General features: G+C 36.7%; 1 protein-coding gene across 1 annotated transcript; it reads left to right on the forward strand.

Annotated features, from left to right (window-relative positions):
- The first annotated feature begins 1,521 nt into the window (after positions 1 to 1,521).
- LOC115444293 (NADP-dependent malic enzyme) lies at positions 1,522 to 26,634 on the forward strand. The gene is made up of 13 exons (XM_030170019.2): positions 1,522 to 1,613; positions 2,640 to 2,808; positions 3,261 to 3,419; positions 20,265 to 20,446; positions 20,838 to 21,018; positions 21,427 to 21,555; positions 22,140 to 22,322; positions 22,772 to 22,994; positions 23,380 to 23,522; positions 23,811 to 23,981; positions 25,227 to 25,350; positions 25,723 to 25,882; positions 26,409 to 26,634. Exons 1-13 carry the CDS (start codon positions 1,552 to 1,554, stop codon positions 26,446 to 26,448), a joined length of 1,926 nt encoding a protein of 641 aa, XP_030025879.2. The 5' UTR covers positions 1,522 to 1,551; the 3' UTR covers positions 26,449 to 26,634.
- Positions 26,635 to 27,360: the final 726 nt, after the last annotated feature.

Raw genomic sequence — 27,360 nt, forward strand, 5'->3', positions numbered from 1 at the left:
CCAGTAACTTTTCGTTGTAGAACTATAAATAAAAAAGTTATAAGCGAAAATGTTAAGAAATTCAATGTTAAGCAATGTCCGTTGCAACGTCATCAGAATGTGTGTTTATAAGGTTCATAATACTTTTTTTTGTACTCTCATTACGTACAACACAAACCCGCGGTTGTCGGCTTGTACGCGAATTACTTGGATCCTGAATCGCTTTGGCACAGATGAAGCAATTGTTCACTTGCTTACTTAATGTTAGAAATATGTTTCTGTCGTCATTGTTTTGTGGTATGATTTATGCGCGCATATTAAAGAATAGAGAGAGATGCACCTGCGATTTATGTCTCGGAAAATTTGTGAAAATTTATCGATGTTTGAAATTGTTGGGTATAATATGTATGAACTGAAAGCTGGAGCCTTGTTAACGAATTTCGTTATAGTTTGGAACTCCTTAATGGATATAGTCCTCGAGTATGGGCTGTTTCATCCCGGCGAAATGAACTTGGGCCCTCCGAATAAGACTTTATTTCGGAAAGACAACAAAGGGTCTACTTCGAAAAACGAACGTCGAAACGTCGGTCCGAAACGAAGAAAGGACGAACTTATAATTTAACTCTATTACCAAATTACTTCGAATCGTCCTCCGTTCTGTAGCTTACTTTAGTGGTAGGATCAATTCACCGTATTTTTTTTTTTTTGGATTAAACAGTGGATTTTTATCTTTGCAGATAGTTTTAAAAAGTATAACTCTTAAGTTCTTACAAATTCCATGTCTGAAATATTGCGATGAACGGATCGGATCAATAACACTTCGTAGTAACAAAACGTGCCATCTGTCATCCGAAACTACGGATTTCGTTTTTCGAAGTAGGCCCTCAGGGTCGGAGCCGCGAGCAAATGTTAGTTCTAAATATTTTTAGAACATTATCATCATGTTCTTGGCTTGGCGGTTACTTGATTTGCTAGTGGGACCAGGATCAGGATTCAGTTTATAGGCCAGCTAAATATATTGCTGGGGATCGGAATATCTGCCAGAATTTAGAATTATTTCTTATGACTCAGAGTCTCGTGGACGCAGTACTGCCGACCTCTGGGGAAACACGCGTGAACTAACAAATGTAATAAATGAATTGCAATAAAGCAGACAATACGCTGTACTAGACATTTGTATGTAAAATAACGCATGTAGTAGTTGCTACAACAAGTCCTATACACGTTATGACGTCATTTTCATCAGTAAAACATTTATACTGAATTTAATACTTGATTTGATTACATATTTGCACTGAATTCAGTCAGAATTGTGGTTGGTTAACGTAATTTGATTAAATTTTCAATGGTAGTTGGAATTTTTTGTACATCCATTTTAAATTGTGGTTTTAGTTGGGATTTTACACGATAATCAAGTATTTTTTATTTAATACTTGGAGAATCAAATACATCGTCAACGTGCTGTGATTATGTTAAGAAGAACGAATATCACTGAGCATAGAGTTATATTTTTAAGTCAAATATTCTAGACTATTATTAAAATATTGATTGAAGCAAAAGTGTCATTTTGAAATGGTTTTAATTTTTACGGCATGTTATTTTAATATGTTTTCCATTGTACAAAAACGTTTATTGTGAGTATCAATTTCTTTTGTTTTTCAATTTTTTTTGTAAGAGTACCATTCCGGGTAGAGAACTGAAAATGTCTAATTCTGCCGCCAAGCAGCAGCGTGCAGTCACTGTTGTGTTCCGGTTTGAAGGCCATTGTAGCTAGTGTAACTACTGAATATAATAAGACTTAACATCTCATGTCTCACGATGGCGACCGCATTGGAATACCTAACAATACTATTTAATTCAAAGTGTTAGATGGTATTTCTGTTGTTTCTGGTTGGTCGTATCGCTTACCACCAGGCGAAAGGCAAAGCTCGTCTCGTCATTCAAAACAAAAAAAATCAACACATTTACACGAAGTCGTTTGCTTCATCATGCTGAACACCTTCACCAAAGTGAAGCAAAGACATATCTGAGAACGCTTTCATTATTTAATACTTTTAGAGCCAGTGATAGAGATACAATACAATAAATGATAAACAAATGTAAAAAGGACACAGACCTAACATTATTCTTAATAAAATATTTAACTACAAAATGAATTGGCTGCCTTAAGTAGGGTACAACTAGGCAATGGTTTTACCTCGGTACTGATACAGTTGGAAACTACACACACACATCACGCATTTATCCTCGAAGGGGTATGCAGAGACGCTACCAAGGTACCCACTTTTCGCCAAGTGTGTTCCGTCCCGTGATGTCATAGGGGGCGAGCCTATCGCTATATCGGGCACAAATTCCAGATTCCGGGCTGATACTGAGCAGAAAAACCCAAATATCTCGAACCCAGGACTTCAGAGCACTGGCGTACCGCGCATGCAGTACAACTATGTCGCCGAGGCAGTCTTTTTCCGGTATAGAAAGTAGTCTATAACCATCCCAGGGTCTTAAACTATATTTATATACAATTTCATAAAAATCCGTTCAGTAGATTTTGAGAAAAATCAATAGCATACAGACAGACAGAAAGGGGGACTTTGTTTTATAATATGTATAGATGATACTTCAATTTATCATATAAACATTCATAACGCAGTTATTTCTAGGCGTTGTACTAATCATGTTTCTCCACGTGCCATAATACATAAAATAAAGGCAGTTTTACAAAATCCTCTGGTGGTGCAATCCAGAAGTGCACACGAAGTTAGCGGTACAGTCATTATTCCGAATTCCGTCAGAGGCATAGACCATTTGAAGGACCCTAGGCTTAACAAGGTAAGAAGTACATTCTTTTGATATGTATATAATATATCTCCCCTAGTTTTTGTTTGCATCTGAATGACAAAATAGGAAAGCCGATCATCACAGACACTGACAGTAGCATCCTTAGGGGGTGGCGGAATAAACGCCCAGGGCCTTGTGCATCGGGGATCGGGTATAAGGCAAAGTTTTAATGCTAAGACCTTCGCTTTACTTGAGGCCGCTACCGGCAACATAACCCTTTCAATTACAAAATTAGCACGCCGATTTGGTTTACCTCTTGTCAACAAGCCGAGTAATACTACTGGCTACAAAACCCATAGTAATAGAACAATGCTAGGACGCTTGTTTGGATAAAGTCATTACGGTTACCTATTCAGATGGAATCTCAAGACAGACACTCAAGAGCGCTCTACCATCTAATAAAAGTACTATGACAACCAGCTTTACTTTTTGATTTTTTCAAGGGTCTAGCATTTTCGTTAGAGGAGCGACAGGCGCTTGGCATACACGGGCTATTGCCACCAAGATTTAAAACTCAAGTTGAACAATTGGACATTTGTAGAGTATCCTACGAGCGATATGAAAGTGATTTTAATAAATATATTTATCTAATAGAGCTGCAGGTAAAATGTATTTTGTTTAAATATCACAGGAATGGAGGTTTCGGATTTAATTCGTGGGTCGGGTTAATTGATACTGAGGTTATCAGTTCAATATCAGTCCGGGGTCTGGAATAGCTCTGTCAAGGTAGCAGTAGTAACTTAGCAGAATTAAACCAAATACATTTTAGAATTTGTTGCTAATTTGTTGCTAATTAGTTACCACTATTTCGATTTTGTTGCTCCAGCCGTTTAGAAAAAAAACCGGTCACTGCTATCATGATATCAAGCTAGCATGGACCATAACGAAACTTAAACTTATTTGATCAAACGTAATGCAGGAATTTGTTGCTAATTTGTTGCTAATTAGTTACCACTATTTCGATTTTTTGCTGCAGCCGTTTAGAAAAAACCGGTCACTGCTATCATGATATCAAGCTAGCATGGACCCTAACGAAACTTAAACTTATTTGATCAAACGTAATGCAGGAATTTGTTGCTAATTTGTTGCTAATTTGTTGCTAATTAGTTACCACTATTTCGATTTTTTGCTCCAGCCGTTTAGAAAAAAAACCGGTCACTGCTATCATGATATCAAGCTAGCATGGACCCTAACGAAACTTAAACTTATTTGATCAAACGTAATGCAGGAATTTGTTGCTAATTTGTTGCTAATTAGTTACCACTATTTCGATTTTTTTGCTCCAGCCGTTTAGAAAAAAAACCGGTCACTGCTATCATGATATCAAGCTAGCATGGACCATAACGAAACTTAAACTTATTTGATCAAACGTAATGCAGGAATTTGTTGCTAATTTGTTGCTAATTAGTTACCACTATTTCGATTTTTTTTGCTCCAGCCGTTTAGAAAAAAAAACCGGTCACTGCTATCATGATATCAAGCTAGCATGGACCCTAACGAAACTTAAACTTATTTGATCAAACGTAATGCAGGAATTTGTTGCTAATTTGTTGCTAATTAGTTACCACTATTTCGATTTTTTTTGCTCCAGCCGTTTAGAAAAAAAACCGGTCACTGCTATCATGATATCAAGCTAGCATGGACCCTAACGAAACTTAAACTTATTTGATCAAACGTAATGCAGGAATTTGTTGCTAATTTGTTGCTAATTAGTTACCACTATTTCGATTTTTTGCTCCAGCCGTTTAGAGAAAAAAAACCGGTCACTGCTATCATGATATCAAGCTAGCATGGACCATAACGAAACTTAAACTTATTTGATCAAACGTAATGCAGGAATTTGTTGCTAATTTGTTGCTAATTAGTTACCACTATTTCGATTTTTTTGCTCCAGCCGTTTAGAAAAAAATGCTATCACTGCCATCTTGATATCAAGGTAGCATGGATACTGGTGAAACTTTTACTTATGTGATCACGCGTGATGTAGGAATTTGTTGCTAATTAGTTACCACAATAAGGATTTTGTTGCTCGAGCTGTTTAGAAAATAAAAATAATTAAAAAAATTAAACTGCCTTCAAAACCACTCAAAACCAAAAAAAATATTTCACATAACAGGTATATACTGGATACGAATTTTGGAGTCGGCGCCTAATTAAAATTGCTAGTTAAACTAGATAGACCTAGACTATAAAAAAATATACTGTCTCGATGGCATAGTTGTGTTTCGCTTACAATACGACTATCGAGCTGTCCGTTATGAAAGTAGTAGTTTCCCGGGACCCTATGTTCTTCCCGGGGTCTCAAACTGTCTCCATACCAAATTTCATCTTAATACGTTGGGTAGTTTTTGAGTTCAACACATTCAGGCAGACAGATGCAGCGGGGGACTTTTGTTTTATAATATATTTTTTAGAACTTTTTAAGAGGAACAATCCCCACAATAAATCATTGTTGCATAACTTTAACCGTTTACGCAGCGCACGCAACGGAAGCTCTCAAAACTAATAATTTGTCCTCGTTTTTGCAAAATGTTTCATTACTGCTCCGCTCCTATTAGTCATAGCATGATGATATATAACTAAGAGCACTCCACGAACAAAGGGCTATCCAACGCAAAAAGAATTTTTCAGTTTGGACCGGTAGTTTCTGAGATCAGCCATTACTGCTCCGCACCTATTGGGTATAGCGTGATGATATATAGCCTATAGCACTCCACGAACAAAGGACTATCCAACGCAAAAATAATTTTTCAGTTTGGATCGGTAGTTCCTGAGATCAGCCATTACTGCTCCGCTCCTATTGGGTATAGCGTGATGATATATAGCCTATAACACTCCACGAACAAAGGGCTATCCAACGCAAAAAGAATTTTTCAGTTTGGACCGGTAGTTCCTGAGATTAGCGCGTTCAAACAAACAAATAAACAAACTCTTCAGCTTTATATAATAGTATAGATATATATGTATGTAAGAAGTAGATTTAAGCAAACCTAAAGCAAAAACACAACTGATATATTTCGATCACAGTACAGCTATCGCGCTGTGGTGTTACACCTCTGCCTACCCTCTAAAAAGCAGAAAAGGTGTGATGCTATATATAAATGAATGTATGTAAGAAGTAGAGTCAACTAAACCCAACACAAAAACACAACTTATAAGTTTCACACGCAGTACGACTATCGCGCTGAAATGTTACGCATCTGCCTACCACTGAAAAAGGGAATAAGGTGTTATGCTGTATGTATAAGTATGTAAGAAGTACATACTCAATGCAAAAACATAACTAAAAACGTCACAAGAAAGCAAACTTCGCGATTTCGTTTTCTTGGACGACATAATTAGTGTAGTTTTTTTAGTTTTAAAACCAAACTACTGAAGCGATTTTGAAAAAACTTTTATGAAACCAATCTGGAGGTATATTCTTTCGAATAAGAAAAGATTTTTCCAAATCGGTCCATAAATGAGCGAGTTCTGATGTAACAAACATTAAGAAAAAAAAAAACATTGACGTCGAATTGATAACCTCCTCCTTTAAATGAAGTCGGTTAAAAATGATCTCGCCTTAACAATATTTTATATGAAAATATTTTTGGTAGGATTTCACTTTTATATGTATGTAAGTTGCTCGTTATGTTTTTTGAAACCTAAAATAGAAAGAAGAAAGAAAGAAAGAAAAGAAACTTACGTATTTTTTTTATTTTTAATAAACTGTATGTGTACTTGTATAATTTTCAGTTCTATAGCATGAAATTAAGTTTGTGTGGGAAAACCCATACATACTTCCATCCCCTAATTTCGTAAATCGGGGTGTTTTTAGATATCAATGAAATCTAAAGAGCAGCTCTATAAGAGCTTTACCCATATCTTATTGACATCATATCCCGAGAATTTTGTTTATATGGTACCTATATTCCAAACCCAATTTATGAGGGTTCAAAAAAAAGACGTTCAAGAAAATTTTAGTAGGATCCCTGCGGTCCGCATGGCTCGTCTTAGCGAGACACTACCTTGCCCCCAAATAATGTTATAATTGTAATTTTCAATTTAAACCATTGGAATAATAAGGTGCGAGGAGGAGGAAAAAAACTTACTTCTTAAGGTATATAAAATCATAAATAACAATAGGCACATATAAAACAAAAATAAAATACTATATTTATCACGTAAACGAACAATGTTGCACTTATTACACGTTAAAATAATGATTGAGAATATTTATTATTATTCCTAAATAATAATTAAAATGACTTATATAATTATGGACATTTTAAATTAGGGATAAAATTTATAGTAAAAACAAGGTACAAACCGAAGTAACCAGCTCGAGCTGGCAAGTAGGGGGGAATAAAAGGATAACGCGTCGCGATCCTCACCGGTGAGGACATAAGCCCTAACCTAGCTAACCTACCAGCCTTTCACTACCTAAGTGATGATTACCCGAATAAGAAAGGCGGAAAGAAACTCCGGGCATGTTTTTTTGTCATCAGTTGTTGATTACATCTTTTGTATTTTATTTCCAAGTATTTCTAGTACATAGTCACAATAGTTATATAAGCTCATGCACGCACATCACCGTTAAAATGAGATAAGATGAAATCCAATCCATTAAACCTGGACCGGCATAAAATAAATTTCAAGATAGAAAATAAAAGAGAACACGCAAATTCATAATTTAATAACGGCGTACAGAGTGCATTCGCCTACACTTACAAGCATAATTTTCAGTCAAGAGAAATACTTAACTTACTTATTTACAGTATATACTTATTTGTGTATTTCTTTTCTTTTTATACATAAGTTACAGAAGATTATATTAGACGTAAGATAGATATTATATTTTATATTAATTTTGATGTTATAGTGACAAGCTACCAGAATATGATAATAATAATAAACAGATTCAGACACTACGTGCATTCTTCCACTCAAAAGCACAGCATTCAAATCTCCATCAAGCAACAGTCCGAGCAGATAACAAACACACACCACTCATTACCAATCCATCTATACAATTAAATCACACATCTCACATACAGAAACTGGATGCCTGGGCTCAAAAGTCTCTCCACGGACGGCATCTTCTCGACTTAACTAACCCTAACGTTGACAAAGTAGCGTCAACCGAGTGGTTAAAAAGAGGAGAGCTGTTTCCTGAAACGGAGGGGTTTATGATCGCCATCCAGGACCAGACCATAGATACAAAAAATTACCGAAAATATATAATTCGTGACCCTGCTGCACAAAACGATGCATGCCGACACTGTCATAGTAGTTCTGAGACAATACAGCATATTACTGGAGCTTGTAAATCTATTACACAGTCGGAGTATAAACACAGGCATGACCAGGTAGCATCAATTATCCATCAGTATTTAGCTTACAAATACAAATTAATTAAAGAAAAACTGCATATTACAAATACTCCCCTCAAACCATACTAGATTCAGATGATTACAGAATGTACTGGGACAGGACTATTATGACAGACAAAACAGTTCACTTTAACAGACCGGACATCACTTTTCATGATAAAAAGAACAGTTCAGTATACCTTATAGACATTGCCATACCAAACACCCATAATTTGCAAACTACATATACAGAAAAACTAGCCAAGTACACTGACTTGGCTATCGAACTTAAAACGCAGTGGCGAGTGGACACCGTCCGTACAATACCCATTATTATTTCATCTACAGGAGTTGTCCCCAAATCCATACACACTAGTCTCAAGACGTTACAAATTCATCCACTTACATACATCCTCATTCAGAAAGCTGTCATACTTAATACTTGCAGGCTCGTCCGGAAATTTTTATCAATAAACTCATAATAACATTAGTACTCTCATCCACCCGTCATTTCCGTTTTGGTCAAAAGCCCGCGGAATGATGTAATTTCGCCATTAAATGGTAGAAACTAGTTAAAATTTAAAATAATAATAATAATAATATCAGCCCTGTATTATATACTTGTCCACTGCTGAGCACGGGCCTCCTCTACTACTGAGAGGGATTAGGCCTTAGTCCACCACGCTGGCCTAGTGCGGATTGGTAGACTTCACACTCCTTCGAAATTCCTATAGAGAACTTCTCAGATGTGCAGGTTTCCTCACGATGTTTTCCTTCACCGTTAAAGCGAACGATAAATTCACAAAGAATACACACATGATTTTTTAGAAAAGTCAGAGGTGTGTGCCCTTGAATTTGAACCTGCGGACATTCGTCTCGGCAGACCGTTCCAGAATATGATATTAACTTAAAAATAAGGAACAAAATGTCAATATTAAAGTAGCAAAACATATTTTCTCGGCTTAACGTGAGCTTAGGCTTAGCAAATCAGCGCTTAATATAATTAATATATGTATGTACCTAAAATTAAGGGATTCGAGCTATTCTGACATACCCGTGTGAAGTTGGCAAGTGAGTTTTAAATATCATTTTTTTAATATTGCCATAGGATTGTACTACATTAGTAATAGATTGTACCGTATTTTATTTTGTTTGTACCTCATGGGGCCAAGAGATATGGTGTACTAAAACTTTGGTCAATCAACGCCTTGAGTGTACTAACATAAACTCGCGACATTTCCAAAAAAAACATCATTTTAATGATTTTATAGCTGAAATTGATGGGAGAATATGGCCAGAGATACAATCCCTCTCGAACATAGTACAATTCGAAATGAGGGAGTACAAACGACGGAAATGTACGAAATTCCTAGAAAATTATTATTTTTCAATAAAGTACGGCCATTTTCAAATGAATTATCATTGTGATGATTTTATAGCTGAATATGATGGAAGAATACGTCTCTCAGAGGTATAATCCTTTTTAACATAGAACAATCCGAAATGAGGGAGAACAAACGACGGAAAGAAATGCACGAAATTCGTAGAAAATTATTATTTTTTTCCAAGTACGGCCATTTTAGAAAAATCATCATTGTGATAATTTTATAACTGAATATGATGGACGAATACATTCCTCGGAGGTACAATCGTTCTCTAGCATAGAATAATCCGAAACGACGGAATACAAACGATGGAAATCCACGAAATTCTTAGAATATTATTATTTTTCAAAAAGGTACAGCCATTTTCAAATGAATAATCATTGTGATGATTTTATAGCTGAATGTGATGGCGGAATACGTCCCTCAGAGGCACAATCCCTCTCTAACAGAATACAATCCGAAATGAGGCAGTACAAACGACGGAAATCACGAAATTCGTAGAAAATTCACAATGATTATTCATTTGAAAATGGCTGTACCTTATTGAAAAATAATAATTTTCTAAGAATTTCGTGGATTTTCATCATTTGTACTCCCTCGTTTCGGAGTGTATTATGTTAGAGAGGGATTGTACCACTGAGGAACTTATTCCTCCATCATATTCAGCTATAAAATCATTAAAATGATGGTTAGTTTGAAAATGTCGCGAGTTTATGTTACTACACTTAAGGCGTTGATTGACAAAACATTCAGTAACAGCATATCTCTTGTCCCTATAAGGTACAAACCAAATAAAAAATGGAACAATCCGGTACTAACGTAGTAAAATCCTTTGGCAATATAAAAAAATGATATTTTAAAGTCACTTGCCAACTCATTCATTGCTCGGAATTCGGATAGTCACACGTGCTAGAAATTGCTCCGCTAGTATTTTTGAAAATTAATAGTTTCAAAGTGATTTGTGCAGTAAAAGTATTGTTCATCGATATATTTTCAATAAATGCAAGTTTCTATTGTGTTAGATTATCGAAATACGCCATTTTATGAAGATATAACACAATTTTTGCATCAAAAAATCAGAGGTTATCTTTTGTGCCAGTCATTTCGGTGTAGCTTCGTCGCTACCGTGCATAGCAACATCACGGTTACGCGCTTCACTTAACCGTGTGAATTGCGTGCACCTAAGCACGGCAAGCGCGTTGTGCGTCACTGCTAGCATTTGGGCAAACAATAAGACTTCAGACCGGCCATTCGTGTGCTCTAAATAATCTTTGTCTCTGAGAGGCCAGTGAAATAGAAAATAGTGAAGAAATAGATAATTATTGACAACATGAATTGCGCTGGATGCAAGAAGCCTACTAAAAACGGCGTTAGATGTACCTCAACTATTTGTGGAAAACTCTTCTGCCCGACATGTGCAAATATCTCTTCATTGAGTTCTGAGCGGAAAAAGCTATGGAAGTGTCGTGAGTGTTGTGATTCAGAAAAAAAAGATAGTTCTGAAACATCACCCCTTCTTTCTGGATCTGAAAATGTCAACAGCCGAAAGAAAATGGAAGCAAAAGGATTGGAATATGGCCAGCTCACCGAACAATTTCGTTTATTGACACATGAGCTTTCGTCTGTCAAATCAAAATTGGACGATTTGGTGGAGTCTCTCTCCTTTACAAATGAAAGAATGGAAGATGTGATGGCTAAGCTAGTAGTCGCCGATAAACGGATACAGTTTTTAGAGAAACGGGATGAGGAAGTACAGGCTTTACAAAATACAGTTTCGCAGCTTCGCAATGACCTGAGGGTACAAGAGCAATTAAATCTGAAGAATGAAATCGAAGTAATAGGTATCCCCGAAACCGTAAACGAAAGCTTACCTCACATTGTACTTGTAGCGGCTCAGAAACTGGGCGTAGAATTAGAGGACAAAGAAATAGATTGGGTTACGCGAATCGGACCACGCCGGCCACCTGTGCGCACCACTCTCCCAGAGGATAGTGCGAAAATGCCCCGCCCAATCGTGGTAAGACTTCTGCGTCGTTCTAAACGTGACCAATTTCTTACTGCGGCAAAGACCAGGAGAAATATTAATAGCCGTGACTTGGATGTGCCTGGTAATACCAGAAAAGTTTTCTTTAACGAAAGGTTAACCAAAGAAAATAGATTATTATTTCGTGACTCTAGATCTAAAGCCAAACAGCTCGGTTACGCTTTTTGTTGGTGCAGTGGAGGCGCTATTTACATCAGGCAACGGGAAGGGAAACCGGCTCTCCTCATACAATCTCACAGTGACCTCGAGCGTCTGCTACCTACTCCCTCCGCTTCTAGCAACACGTCGATCCCTACGCTCTAAGGCTATGTGTATGCATTTTCTAATACATTTATGTCATAGTATTATTCATAATGATCTCATTAATTTTAGCTTTACATTATTTTTTATTCATAGGTATTGTTATATCTACTATGTTTTGGTAAGAACCTTTATACATCGTGTTAAACCATTTAAATTAGATTCAGTGCCTTGGTGTAAACATCTTTTTATACTTATGAAACAACATTTCATTATTTTAGAAATTTATTCCACGACCTTAAATCTCTATTTGCATGCTTCTGTGCATTACTACAATATCATACCTACTAATCATGCTACTCAAACACTGACATTGTGTAGTTTAGATTATACGAATTGTAATCAGTTAATCTTAATCGTAGTTTATAAAGTTAGTTACATATATTTCAATATTAATCATAGCCATTACATGGCGTGGTCTTATAGGATTGATCATTTGTATGTTTTATAACCATAATTAATGCTTTTTATGAATGATAATATAGGAACTGAATTAGACTCATTAAAAATTAAGTGTCAGGTTATAGAAGACACGAGTAAATGTAAGGGTATGTTTACTCCCGAACATGATTTTAAAGTACTTTCGTTGAACATCAGAAGCATATATAAAAACTTTGACACCCTAATGATAGCTATAAAGCGCTTGGACACGCCAGTTGATATATTAATTTTGACAGAATGCTGGTTGAATGATTCACTTATTACTCCACAAATTCCGGGATACAATTCCTTTAGGACAGAAAAAGGTATCAATCAAAATAGTGGTGTTGTTGTATATTTGCGAGATATCTGGAACGGCACGGCCCTGGAACCAGCCATCAGTGAAGCTAACTGCCTGGCTATTCACATTCCTAAAGTAATTAATATTCTTGGTGTATATCGTCCACCATCTTTCCGGAATATAGACAAGTTTTTGCTCTCACTCGATATCTACATGAATAAGTTAAGCGAATTACCATTTCTGTTTGTTGGAGATATTAATGTGGACATATTAGACATATCGAGCAACCTGCAGAGCATAGAATACCAATGTTTCATGGCCGAGCACGGCCTTCTTCCGGCCATTACACAACCAACAAGGTACTCATCCTGCCTCGATCATATCTATGTCAAGAATATAAATCTTTGTCACCCACCTCTAGCCTCTGTGTGCCATTTCGATATCACGGACCATTACCCAGTCACCTTAGGAATTAGCTTAAACAAACGCAAGCCTCCCAGGCCTAATAGATTCGTGATAAAAAGAGATTTTGATGCCATTAAAAACGATCTTGCAGATACGGATTGGTCAATTGTTGAGGATTGCGAGGAAGTAAATTCGGCTAATAAAGTCTTTACGCAACTCTTTTTAGATATATTAAGCAAGCATACACGCCAAGTCAAAGTTAGCAGAACTAAGTATAATTTGAAGCCGTGGATTACTCCAGGACTGATGCGATGTATGCGCCATCGCGATGCGTTGCACTTACAAACTAGAAATGATCCAAAAAATGAACAGCTCCAAAAAATTTACGCGCGTTATCAAAATTTTTTCGTAGATCTTTTAAGAAAAGTCAAAAACGAATACCAAGATAAAAAACTAAAAGAAAACAATAACAATCCTAAGTTACTATGGAAAACAATCAAAAACATTTGTAATATCACCACAAATAAAAATGAGCCCAGTGAGTTATTGGAGTTAGGGGGCTGCTTAAATTCTCAACAATCAATAGATTACATTAATAAATACTTCTCTACAGTTGGACAAAAACTAGCAGATAATATTCTCACTACCACAAATAAATCTCAGGCGGACCTTGTGAAAGCAGTTACCATTACAAACTCCCCACCCAACTCATTGTTTATGACACCCACATATTACGATGAAGTTGGTAAACTTATAATGGAATTGCAAAATAAGAAAGCACCAGGAATGGACGGCATTAGTAACGCACTCCTAAAACATGTAAAGAACGAAATATTGAAGCCGCTAACTTATATTTTAAACCTAAGTTTGTCTAGTGGAACCTTTCCGAATGACTGGAAACTCGCGTCCGTTTATCCAATTCATAAAGATGGCTCTAAGGCCCTTGTAGAACATTACAGACCCATTTCACTTTTAGGAGCTTTTTCTAAATTGCTCGAAAAACTTGTAAACAAACGTGTCGTTGATTATATAGAAACACACAATCTCATATCCTCCAAGCAGTTTGGGTTCCGAAAGGGAAAGAGTACAGAAGATGCAGTCACCCTGTTAACCACCTCAGTTTCAGCACATCTTGATAATAAGCAGTCTTGCATTGGTATCTTCCTCGACCTGGCAAAAGCCTTTGACACTGTTTCCGTCCCTATACTATTAAAAAAAACTGGAATGTATGGGTATTCGTGGGGTCGCATTAGATTGGTTTAAGAGCTACTTATCAGAACGGAGACAGTGTGTAAAAATTGGTCATATAATTAGTAGCCCACAGTATATAAATTTCGGAGTTCCTCAGGGCAGCATTCTAGGGCCCACATTATTTCTTATTTATATCAACGATATTCATAACCTGAATATTCCAAATGCCGATATCCTGTGCTACGCCGATGACACTGCTGTAGTATTTCATGGTCCTTCCTGGGACTCGGTATGTTCATCGGCTGAGAGTGGTATAGCGGCGATATCTCAATGGTTGCAACGGAATCTTCTTACACTTAACACGATGAAGACGACCTATTTATGCTTTCATAAGAGCTCTGCCTCTGCCCCTAAATATAACCCAATCATTAAAATTCACGATGTAAAATGCAACTTTAATACAACTTGTTTATGTAATCCGTTAAATCGCAATAATTCCTATAAATACCTTGGGGTGCACATTGACGAAAAATTAACATTTAAAAAACATATAGAGGCTCTCTCAGCCCGCATACGCAAGGTAATAAATATTATGCGTAATTTACGTAATGTAGCAGGCATCAGCACTCTAAAGAGTGTATATTACGCGCTTTGCCAATCTCTAATTACTTACTGTATATCGTGTTGGGGAAGTGCTGCTAAAACACATATTATCCAAGTTGAGAGGGCACAACGGTCAGTCTTAAAAACAATGCTATGTAAGCCCTACAGATACCCCACCAGTAAAATCTATGAAGAAGCAGGGGTTTTGAGTGTCAGACAGCTTTTTATTTTAACCACCTCGATTCTGGTTCATAACTCAGTAAGACACTCCAGCCAATATGAGATATTAAGGAATCGTAGAGTTTACAGACTGACGACCCCATGCGTCAAAACTCGATTTGCACAAAGATTTGGCGATTTTGTAAAAAAGCATGTTTACAACCAAGCTGCTAAATATTGTGACCTTAAAAATAAATCGTTAAAAGAAGCGAAAAGTTCACTGCAGAAATGGCTTTCTTCATTAACTTACAGTGAAACTGAAGACCTATTAACTTTTGAATGCTAGGTGGCCTTATGTTAATAAAATAATGTTATATAATATAATACACATATTTAAAAATTAAAAAAAATGATACACGTGCAAAATTGTTATGTAGGGCACTCCGTTATTTTATTCTAAGCATGTTTATTTTTGTTTTTGTTTTAATATTTAATTTCCAATTTATTTTATTCCTTTTAATATATAAGTTATTTCGATTTTGTAGTGCTATCTGAACACAAATTGTATTCTCGTGGGACGATTTCTTCGATACAGGCTTGCCTAGTGAAGAAATCGAAGGAAATAGTTCACAGATACATTGTGATCAGCAAAAACATTATTATACTGTTTTAAGGTTAATCTCTTTTTATATGTTATGTTTTATGTGTTTTGCTGTAATAAACAATTTTTTCATTTTTTTCATTTTTCATTTTCAACTTCACACAGGTCACCCGTCAGCGGCCAAAAGTAGGTACTTGCGAGGGGCACGCGTCGCTCAATGAAATTACCTAGACCTATAACATTTAGATCGTTCATTGTCATTAAATTTGTTTGCGTCGTGAAGTACGTACTAACGAATAATTTGCTGGATTCATGTTTGGACGTTTAGTAAATAAGATTCTGTTTCGTCACAAATGAAAAGTTTTATTGCTTAGTGCACCCAAGTTTTATATACTCTTTGATCACATTTTGTAAATGTTTTGGAAAATTGTAATATTACTTCACACACAGCAACTAGCTAACAAAATATACTTTTTTTAAACTCCTACAACTGATAAGCATAGTAAATACTGTTTTAATGTAAAATAAAAAAAGTAATTAAAAGAAAGTTTACTTTAGTAAAAATAATAAAATACGTTTCCTTTTTCATTCTTCTTTTTTAAAAAACACAACTTCGCGTTCATAATTAATGAATTGACGAGTGGAATTAAATCAATCCAATCCACATTTTCTACAGTCCGAAATTTGCAACGCTCGTCGCTCGTAGTCAAAGGAAGCCGCACGCGGCGACGCGCCTTTGGGCCCATGGCCTGGTGCAGCGAGGCCATTGCACGCAAAAACAGCTGATCGGAGGCGCATGGGTAAATTTTATCTTTTCCACATACATTTCTGTAATTATGAAAATAGTTTACTTTAGAAAATTTTCGGCATAAACGGCCGTATCTTTTGATTGGGTTGGTTCAGAAGTTTGATTTTTCACAGCTCTAAGGGACAGTAGACCCGAGTATTTGATACAATTTTCAGCTTAATACCTCTACGCGTTCCTGAGAGAAAAGGTCTTGACAGACGGACGGACGCAAGAATCGGCGGACAACAAAGTGATCTTATAAGGGTTCCGTTTTTTCTAAAATGATTAATAATTCATATGATTTTAACATAATGTTTTGATGGACATTATTTATCACAATCAATAAAGAATAAAGTCCCAAGATTGTTTTCAAAATTTTGTCAACGTTAAAATTAAAAATTTAATTTTAATTAAAGTATGCTATAACGTTTCGTTTGGTTTAATTCTGCTAAGTTACTACTGCTATCTTGACAGAGCTATCTCTTTTTTTGGTTTCGCGGAGAAAGTGCTTATGACTACCGACCAGTCTTCGTGGGGGGCGACTGGGCGGTTATGTTGGGGTCACCGTGCCTTACGACTCGGCGTTGAGCAGCCCCGATTTGGTGATGACCTTCAGGCCCGCCAGGCCGAGTCGCTAACCTATATACGCATGGAAAACCAACTAAAACTCTGCGGTGGCCCCTTTCGGCGCATTAGGGGCGGCTACGGGCTTCCTCTGACGAAAGTGTCTAAGTCGTTGTTCGCAGCCACCCCTGCGCGATGCCGCCTGGTACGGCCCGTCTCTTATGGGGGGGGGGGGGAGGGGGCAGAAATCCCCGGACAAGCGAAGGGCGCTCTCAGCGTCAACGGCAGCATAAAGCCTACCTCCCAAGCTACCGTCCATCTCGGGGGTCACCGGACGGTCATCTTGCCGCCCGCCGACGACCCCCCGATGGCCCCTATCAGTCACCTTTTAAGACAGGCAGGGGATACCGTGGTAAAATTCTCCAAACGCCCCCAATTCACAGGGCGGATCGACGATCTCTGCACGAGGCTCTACGCCTGTATCGCAGAGACCAGTGAATAATTACTGGAAGGTGTTTCTGTGGCGACAGGTTCAGTTGTCATCACGATCATCGCTGTGATGCGGGTGCATGTCGACTGTCTCGCGTTCCGTAGTAAATTTGCGTGATAGACTGACGAATTATAATAATTCTTCTGATGATAAAAATAATTTTAACAAAAAATTAAACCGCCTTCAAAATCACTCAAATAGGCTATATATCATCACGCTATACCCAATAGGAGCGGAGCAGTAATGGCTGATCTCAGGAACTACCGATCCGAACTGAAAAATTCTTTTTGCGTTGGATAGTCCTTTGTTCGTGGAGTGTTATAGGCTATATATCATCACGCTATACCCAATAGGTGCGGAGCAGTAATGGCTGATCTCAGAAACTACCGGTCCAAACTGAAAAATTCTTTTTGCGTTGGATAGTCCTTATTCGTGGAGTGCTATAGGCTATATATCATCACGCTATACCTAATAGGAGTGGAGCAGTAAGGGCTAATCTCAGGAACTACCGGTCCAAACTGAAAAAATATTTTTGCGTTGGATAGCCCTTTGTCTGTGGAGTGCTATAGGCTATATATCATCACGCTATACCTAATAGGAGCGGAGCAGTAATGGCTAATCTCAGGAACTACCGGTCCAAACTGAAAAATTCTTTTTGCGTTGGATAGCCCTTTGTTCGTGGAGTGCTATTAGTTATATATCATCACGCTATGACCAATAGGAGCGGAGCAGTAATAAAAACATTTTGCAAAAACGAGGACAATTTATTAGTTTTGAGAGCTTCCGTTGCGTGCGCTGCGTAAACGGTTAAAGTTATGCAACAATGATTTATTGTGGGGATTGTTCCTCTTAAAAAGTTCTAAAAAATATATTATAAAACAAAGTCCCCCGCTGCATCTGTCTGCCTGAATGTGTTGAACTCAAAAACTACCCAACGTATTAAGATGAAATTTGGTATGGAGACAGTTTGAGACCGCGGGAAGAACATAGGGTCCCGGGAAACTACTACTTTCATAACGGACAGCTCGATAGTCGTATTGTAAGCGAAACACAACTATGCCATCGAGACAGTATATTTTTTTATAGTCTAGGTCTATCTAGTTTAACTAGCAATTTTAATTAGGCGCCGACTCCAAAATTCGTATCCAGTATATACCTGTTATGTGAAATATTTTTTGGTTTTGAGTGGTTTTTGAAGGCAGTTTAATTTTTTTAATTATTTTTATTTTCTAAACAGCTCGAGCAACAAAATCCTTATTGTGGTAACTAATTAGCAACAAATTCCTACATCACGCGTGATCACATAAGTAAAAGTTTCACCAGTATCCATGATATCTTGATATCAAGATGGCAGTGATAGCATTTTTTTCTAAACGGCTGGAGCAAAAAAATCGAAATAGTGGTAACTAATTAGCAACAAATTAGCAACAAATTCCTGCATTACGTTTGATCAAATAAGTTTAAGTTTCGTTATGGTCCATGCTAGCTTGATATCATGATAGCAGTGACCGGTTTTTTTTCTAAACGGCTGGAGCAAAAAAAATCGAAATAGTGGTAACTAATTAGCAACAAATTAGCAACAAATTCCTGCATTACGTTTGATCAAATAAGTTTAAGTTTCGTTAGGGTCCATGCTAGCTTGATATCATGATAGCAGTGACCGGTTTTTTTTCTAAACGGCTGGAGCAACAAAATCGAAATAGTGGTAACTAATTAGCAACAAATTAGCAACAAATTCCTGCATTACGTTTGATCAAATAAGTTTAAGTTTCGTTATGGTCCATGCTAGCTTGATATCATGATAGCAGTGACCGGTTTTTTTTTCTAAACGGCTGGAGCAAAAAATCGAAATAGTGGTAACTAATTAGCAACAAATTAGCAACAAATTCCTGCATTACGTTTGATCAAATAAGTTTAAGTTTCGTTAGGGTCCATGCTAGCTTGATATCATGATAGCAGTGACCGGTTTTTTTTCTAAACGGCTGGAGCAAAAAAATCGAAATAGTGGTAACTAATTAGCAACAAATTAGCAACAAATTAGCAACAAATTCCTGCATTACGTTTGATCAAATAAGTTTAAGTTTCGTTAGGGTCCATGCTAGCTTGATATCATGATAGCAGTGACCGGTTTTTTTTCTAAACGGCTGCAGCAAAAAAATCGAAATAGTGGTAACTAATTAGCAACAAATTAGCAACAAATTCCTGCATTACGTTTGATCAAATAAGTTTAAGTTTCGTTATGGTCCATGCTAGCTTGATATCATGATAGCAGTGATCGGTTTTTTTTCTAAACGGCTGGAGCAACAAAATCGAAATAGTGGTAACTAATTAGCAACAAATTAGCAACAAATTCCTGCATTACGTTTGATCAAATAAGTTTAAGTTTCGTTATGGTCCATGCTAGCTTGATATCATGATAGCAGTGACCGGTTTTTTTTCTAAACGGCTGGAGCAACAAAATCGAAATAGTGGTAACTAATTAGCAACAAATTAGCAACAAATTCTAAAATGTATTTGGTTTAATTCTGCTAAGTTACTACTGCTACCTTGACAGAGCTGTCTGGAATTGTGTCCAGCAGATAGGCTCGCCCCTTATTATATGAGATCTAACATGTTGCCGTTATAAAGAAAAAGATGTTTATAAAATTGCTTTTTAAATTGAGTTAAATAAATATTAGTAATTATTTAAAAAAAAGAATCTAACACCTTTTTTCTTCGTATAAAAATGTATGTATATCTATAATATGTATTAAAGCGGCATTATAGTAGGTAAAATTAGGTGTTTATGCCTCTGAGTACGCCTGAAAATGGAATAAGGCGTGACGCTACGTTGTTTTGTTTAAAAGGACAGAAACGAAAGACTGTTCTTCAGTCTATTGGATACGGACATTGAGAAATACATGCCCATAGTGTACACGCCGACTGTCGGCCTAGCGTGTCAGAGATTTGGTCTGATATTCAGAAGAGCTCGTGGGTTATTTATAACAATCCACGATTTGGGACATGTATACAGCATTATTAGGAATTGGTAAGTAATGATAAAGTAAGAAATAGTACCTATTAGATTTGAGTAGTTGCTTGGTGGTAATGAAGAACAAACCCTATCTACGCTCGTCAGTGACAATTTTTCAAGACGGAGACTCAGAAATGGGAAAAATTGGCATCTATATAAAACTGTTAACTTTTAAAATTATTTAAGAAGTTTTGTTACTTCTTTAATAAAAAATAAACAGATACTAATTCGCTTAAATAACTCATTTATATATTGACAGTTTTCCTACGATATTACAGTATAAATCACATCGAATCGTTTACCGCGCTAACAATGAAACATTTATGCCTAATTACGTTCCCTATTGTTGGAAGCGCATCGATTTTTTATTCTTAGCAGCAGTTTTGAACCTCCCTGACCCTTGCAGGCCGGTGAACGATGTTCGGGCGATAGTATTCACAGATGGCGAGAGGATATTGGGTCTTGGTGACTTGGGAGCGTATGGTATGGGCATACCAGTGGGAAAGTTGGCACTGTATACAGCACTCGGTGGAATAAGCCCTCATCAATGTCTGCCTATTGTGTTGGATGTGGGGACGGATAATCAAGTGAGTGTTAGATTAAAATATTCACAGAACGGTCCTGTTTGAAATTGAACTAATAATGAAGTATTTAGTTTTTTTAATTACTTTCTCTAAAGCATGTTTTGGATTAGCAAGAATACTTGCAGAATTTGACTAATACAAGCAATTTTTACCATGTAAACAACCACCCACGGCAAGTTGAGTTTTAAATTTTGAAGTTTGCAGTTGTGCGGCAAGACGGTTTCATATAACAATATTGCAATAGACCTATTGAAATATTGCTGCTAGTGTAAATGAATCTGGCAGTACTTACGTTATATATTGCTTGCTAAACATAATAAGCATCTGCATTACGATCAAATAATAAATATTTACGAGTAGTCTGATTGATGTTATAAAGAACCAAATTTAATATCTTGTTGTTATTCTCAGACCCTTTTAGAAGATCCTTTGTACATCGGTCTGCGGCACAAACGAATCCGTGGAAAGCCTTATGACGATCTAATGGACGAGTTTATGCGAGCTTGCGCCACGAGATATGGCCCGAATGTACTGCTGCAGGTAATGTGCTAATAATATATTTTTGAAAGAAAAAAAGAAAGAAGAAGTTTATTGTTGGTACAAAGATAAAAAATTAAAAACACAAAATCCTACATAACATAAACAATTATTGCACGAACAATGAGCCTCCCATTTAGCAATACCACCTATGTAATACTACAGCGCTGGTTTTCAATGAGATGCCCATGTGACGTATAGACATCAAATCGATAGATATACATTAGTAGTGACTTATTTTATGATGTGCTTGATCAAGTTTAGGAGATCGTATTATTTATGGTGCATTTGACAGTGTAGAATGTTTAAGACATATGAAGTTACAGAACTAATATCGTCACCGATCTTTGATATGAAATAAAGTATGCTTTGAACATTTTGAATATTAAGAATATTTTGTTTTATGGCACTGTCGAGAACCCTTATTGTGTACTTAATTTTTTTTTCTTTAAACTGTCTTGCTCATCTGAATCTTTTACCCATAAATAGCCCATTTTGCTTTTCTTAGAATCTACACAAGAGATTTTACATCTTTCTAAAGCACAGTGAAAGCAGGCATTTGAAGTCATTTCACTTTTTTTTCTCAGTTTGAAGATTTCGCATTGCCCAATGCTGGGCGGTTTTTAAAGAAGTATCAAAACAAATACTGCACATTCAATGATGATATCCAAGGCACCGCTGCTGTGGCGGTCGCCGGGCTGATGGCTGCGGGGAGAATCACTAAAAGAAAAATAAGCGATAACATCATCGTGTTTTTGGGAGCTGGCTCTGTGAGTATCTAGAGTTCGTAGGTGATAGAGCCAAAGAGCTCTAATGATAGGATTTGAAATAAAGGTTGAATGGGACAGTAGTTCGTTTTAGACTATTAAATACTAAATCCGTATAAACACAACCTTTATGTTTATATACTTTACTACAGAACATTCTTGTAATCATTTTTATGGTTTGTGGTAGTAGATTATGTGCTTAAAATTCATCAAATTAAAAAACTATTTTGGGCTGACACGACAAAGTCACTGCATCAAATGAAGTGGCGTTCATATAGAGTACCAATCATTTGACAAGAGATGACCACTCCTCGGCAGATGATATAATTATGACGGCCTGTTTGTAACTGGATATACACTTACTAATACAAGAACACTACCTATAAATACTTAAAAGTAGTGTTAAAAATGTCTCTGATATAGTCCACGCTTATGACAATCTTGTTTTGAAGGCCGCGAACGGGATAGCCTCTTTGATAGTTGACGCTATGGTGGTGGAAGGTTTAACGAAAGAACAGGCAAGGGCAAAAGTGTTCATGTTTGATGTAGATGGTTTGATTACAAGTAAAAGGCAGGGAGGCGTGCCACCACAAGCGAAGGATTTCGCCAAGAATATTGAACCAGAAAAGAGTTTTGAGAAATTTATTGGGCAAATCAAGGCCACTGCTATAATTGGTTAGTGAAATTAAATTATCAATTATAATTTAACGTGTACATTTTTGAAGTAAACAGTCGTCATAATTCGTTATTACATCAAATGTGTAGAGTATACTGTCAAATCTAATATTTCGACTCTGTTTATACGTCGCGTCGCAACGATTACAATAATTTATAATAGTTGTTTTTGCAAACTAGTGTCCTAAAATGATACATGTATTACCAAAAGTACAATCTTTCTTGTGAACTAAAATTTGACTAAGTTATAAATAAGAATAATATTTAATTGAAATCATTGAACAAAAACATAAGCTAGGTCTAGGCGTTGCCTGTTACGTAGGTGACCAGATAAGATTCAGGGTTACATAAAATAATATGAACTAAAATTAACTTTATTCCCAAGGTTGTTCTACAGTCGGTGGTGCGTTCAAACCGAATGTTTTAAAACAAATGGCCAAAAACGTGGAGCGGCCAATTATCTTTGCGTTATCTAACCCTACGAAAAATGCAGAATGCACTCCCCAAGAAGCTTACGACCACACAGAGGTAGGTTGTCCTTATCTTATTAATTCCGAAGAGGTTCGATAGAATGACTGCATAGTTAGAAAACGTAATTATGAGATTAGTGTCATCTAGTATTATATTAGAGTGCACTCAAGACTTCTCCTGCTTCATAGTCCTTATTTTCGGAATTAAATAATATAGACTTTTTATCGAAAAAAGTAGCTTCTACATTGGATCCTGGTAATATAAATGGTATGTATAGTAGGGCATAAAATAACAAAAATGTATTTTATTTCAAAAACAAAGAAAATAACAAAAAAACACTTCCAGGGTCGTTGCGTGTTTTGTTCCGGATCACCATTCCCCCCTGTCAAATACCAGGGTAAGGAGTACAAAACGGGACAGGGCAACAACTCTTACATTTTCCCTGGCATAGCTCTGGGCGTGTTGGTGACTGGGGCACATCATATGCCAGATTCTTTGTTTTTAGTAGCGGCCAAGGTATGTATGAAATATTCATTACAATAATAATAGATTGCCTCGGTGTCTTTGTTCGTACGTACGTAGTAGTCACGCAATAGCGTGCGGAGTATGACACCGCATTGAGGCCTCGGGTACGAATCCCGGGTCGGGAAAAGTGGTATTTGCGTTTTACTACCTGGTAGCAGCCCGGAATCTGGATTTTGTGTGCGATATGGCGATTTTTTCGCTCCCTATCACATGAGACGGAACACACTTGGCGAAAAGTGGGTGAACTGATTGCCTCTCATGATAACCCTTTAGGAATAAAGGTGTGATGTGTGATTGTTTTATAAAAATTATCGATGTTTTTATGTTGAAAATATTTCTTTTTTTTCTGTGTGTTCTTACATAGAGTTCATACATAGTGTTATAAAGTAATATTTCAATATCACAAAATATCAAGGTTATTTTAATCCTCAAAGTTTTCAATATTCTTTATCTAGCAGTCTTATAACGTAGTTTACATAAAATCCAGATAATTCATAAAAATAACAAGTCAGTTTGTTTTACGCCGAAAGTGCTATTGAAAACAGTATAATACGCAAGTAAATCACAACTGAAAAAAATCCAGCGGAATTGGAAATCTCGTCGCTGCATAAGTTTGAACTTCGTCCGGTGTTTTCTAAAAGAGGTGCGAGAGTTTCGGATGGTAGAGCAATTTGGCACGTATCAGGTGAACTTAGTTCGTCCCGTGGCTAAATCTTGAGTTACAAATTGTCTTCCTAATGAGTGTTCGTTTATACATTTGATTCGGGTTTATTAAGACTTTGTTTGATACCATAAGCATTGCCTTTGTCGATGATTTATATTTTGTATAGATGCCAGGGATGTGTCTGGAGGCCAGGTTGGACTATATTAATAAATGGTTTATACTTTAAACTTACTTTAATATTTTGAAATAAGATTTTAAGAAAATGTTTCTCTAATTTCTCTCTGTTAAAACCGTTTCCAGCATCGGGTCAGTATATACAGGACTGATGTTAGGTCACAGACGTAGGAAAAAAGGTTGGTCCCACCGGTCTATTGCTTAAAGTTTTTTTTTACAATGGCATGGAAACATGACTTCACTGCACATTATGTTAAGTGAAGATGAAAGAAAATGTCAAGGTGTAAGATCAAAGCAGAGGCTCTTGTATGCCGTGATGATCCGTAACATAATACCTGATGGCAAATTTACCAACTAGTAAAGCCTCGTAAATTTACTAAGGTTGATGAAATTTTTAGGCGCTGGCTGGTGCAGTGAGTGAGGAGGACTTGAAAATCGGTCGCATCTACCCGCCATTGAGTAATGTGAAGAACGTATCCATTACCATTGCTCTCGATATTGCTAAAATGGTGTATGAAAAAGGTATTTTATGGAGATTCAGATTTAGATCTTCGGTATTATGACCCACGAGCGAATGTTAGCTGCACTTGTATTGTGAATATTTTAACCTTTTTCACCGTAAATGTAACGAATTCGGCAGAAGGCACAAACCCCTAACTTGTCGAAGTTACTACATTCTTTAACAATAATGATCACTTGCTGTAATAGGGAAGCAAAACATCGAGAGCAAATAGGTATTAGGAAATAGGAATGTACGCATGATACTTAGGAAAGTAAATGAAATCTACCAAATCGAACCAAGCCAGCTTGATGGACTAAGGTCTTAACCCTTTCAGTATCAGTGGGAGCCTCTTCTCATCAGTAGGTTAGTATATATTATAATCTGACCCACAGATATAGCGACGGTGTATCCAAAGCCTAAAGACATGGAAGCCTACATCAGAAGTCAGCTGTACCAAATGAACTACAAACAATACTTGCCTACATTCTACAAATATCCAGAATTGCCCGCTATAAAAGTTAAATCTATTCAAGAAGCCTACAAAGGAATAATGTTAGTACATTTTCTAATGTTTAATTATGTTTATATATTAAAAAACCCTACATAAACTAATGCCGCCATACTGTTATTGTTAAAATTAAAGGCGGTTATAGAATAAAAATATTCGAAAACACTACATACTAGAATATCATATCACCGCATTCGCAAATTAGCACCGCATCGAGAGAATCTGTTGATGCTCATTATAAAAGGATGAATTCAATTGTGTGTGAATCGTTCATACGAACCAACTGTGAAATGTTCGGTATACGATTTAATTCGTCGTATTGTCACCAGACTGTCGTATTGTGTGTGTCGTATAGATTTTCTAATCACGTTAAGAAAATAGTGTCATCATTGTCCGACAGACGCCCATGCGGTTCCATAAATTTATGTTCTTGTCACGTCAACTTTATTATTTATGCAGCCTTATTGGTTGGTGAGCGTCATCAGGCTGTTGGCAATTTATTCACATTTTCTCGACGCGAATAGTCTATAATATTTTCGTGTGTTGTTAAAACATAATTGTACTTTTCAGGTCATTCCGTCCAGTCAAAAAGCCTGGTTCCGATCGATAAAATTTAAAGCAAAGATATAATTTATACTTGATCCAGAGACAATTAACGTGGCATTTACTGATGTTGTTATTTTCAGATTTGCTTTAAATTAACAATGTCTTGTGATTTGTTTTTAATTAATTTAATTTAAACTTATCGTATATGAGCTGTTTTAGATTAAAGCTAATAAAGTTATTTATTTTGGGGTATCTTTGTTTAAAGTTAATACTTTATTGATGGAATTTGGCAAGGATACTTACATATTATTATATTAGAATGTAAGAGACATAGACAAACAATTTTTGTTTATGTAGATGACAGTTTTCTTGCTTACGAAAGTTCATTAGGGAAACTCACAGGGCATTGTCTATTTATGTTTCCAAGCAGCGATGGGGCGTACTGTTATATTCCATTAATTTTACCCGATACGAGTATTACTACCACGCCGAGGTCTTGGGTTCGAATCCCAGGTGCATCCAAAATAATTGCTTTTGGGTGTTTCTTTCTTAAAAATGACTCTGTCGCAGCTCGGAGTCAGGAAGGTGGCTGTATGATATCCCCGTGCCTCGTAAAGTTGTTAGTCCTGCGCCTGATCTCTTTCCGGTCATATCGGATTGTTGTCTCACCAGACTACGAAAGTGAAGGAACAGAGAGTGCACCTGTGTGTTGCGCCGATTTTTGAAACATCAGATAAAAGTTATTCGTAAAATAATTAAATTTAAGGATAACTTTCATCTGACGATTGAAAATGAGCCCTAAGATGAGTAGTATTTAATCTAGAATAGCACTGACTAAAATTTACGGCATCAACACGTTTCCGCAAGGTTGGCACCATGAACGTCATACCGATAGACGTGTCTCAAAGTCGGTCGTCTAACTGGCACAATATCCGGGTGGTTATCATGTGACACGCCAGCTGGTCGGCGTCGATTA

This window comes from Manduca sexta, chromosome 21, assembly GCF_014839805.1.
Source record: "Manduca sexta isolate Smith_Timp_Sample1 chromosome 21, JHU_Msex_v1.0, whole genome shotgun sequence".
Taxonomy (NCBI): domain Eukaryota; kingdom Metazoa; phylum Arthropoda; class Insecta; order Lepidoptera; family Sphingidae; genus Manduca; species Manduca sexta.

Coding starts and splice junctions, on each gene's coding strand:
- LOC115444293 (XM_030170019.2), top strand. CDS start 1,552: ATGGTTTTAATTTTTACGGCATGTTATTTTAATATGTTTTCCATTGTA. Junction 3,420..20,264: donor TTTATCTAATAGAGCTGCAG/GTAAAATGTATT, acceptor TTTGTTTAAAAG/GACAGAAACGAAAGACTGTT. Junction 21,556..22,139: donor GCCCGAATGTACTGCTGCAG/GTAATGTGCTAA, acceptor TTTTTTTCTCAG/TTTGAAGATTTCGCATTGCC.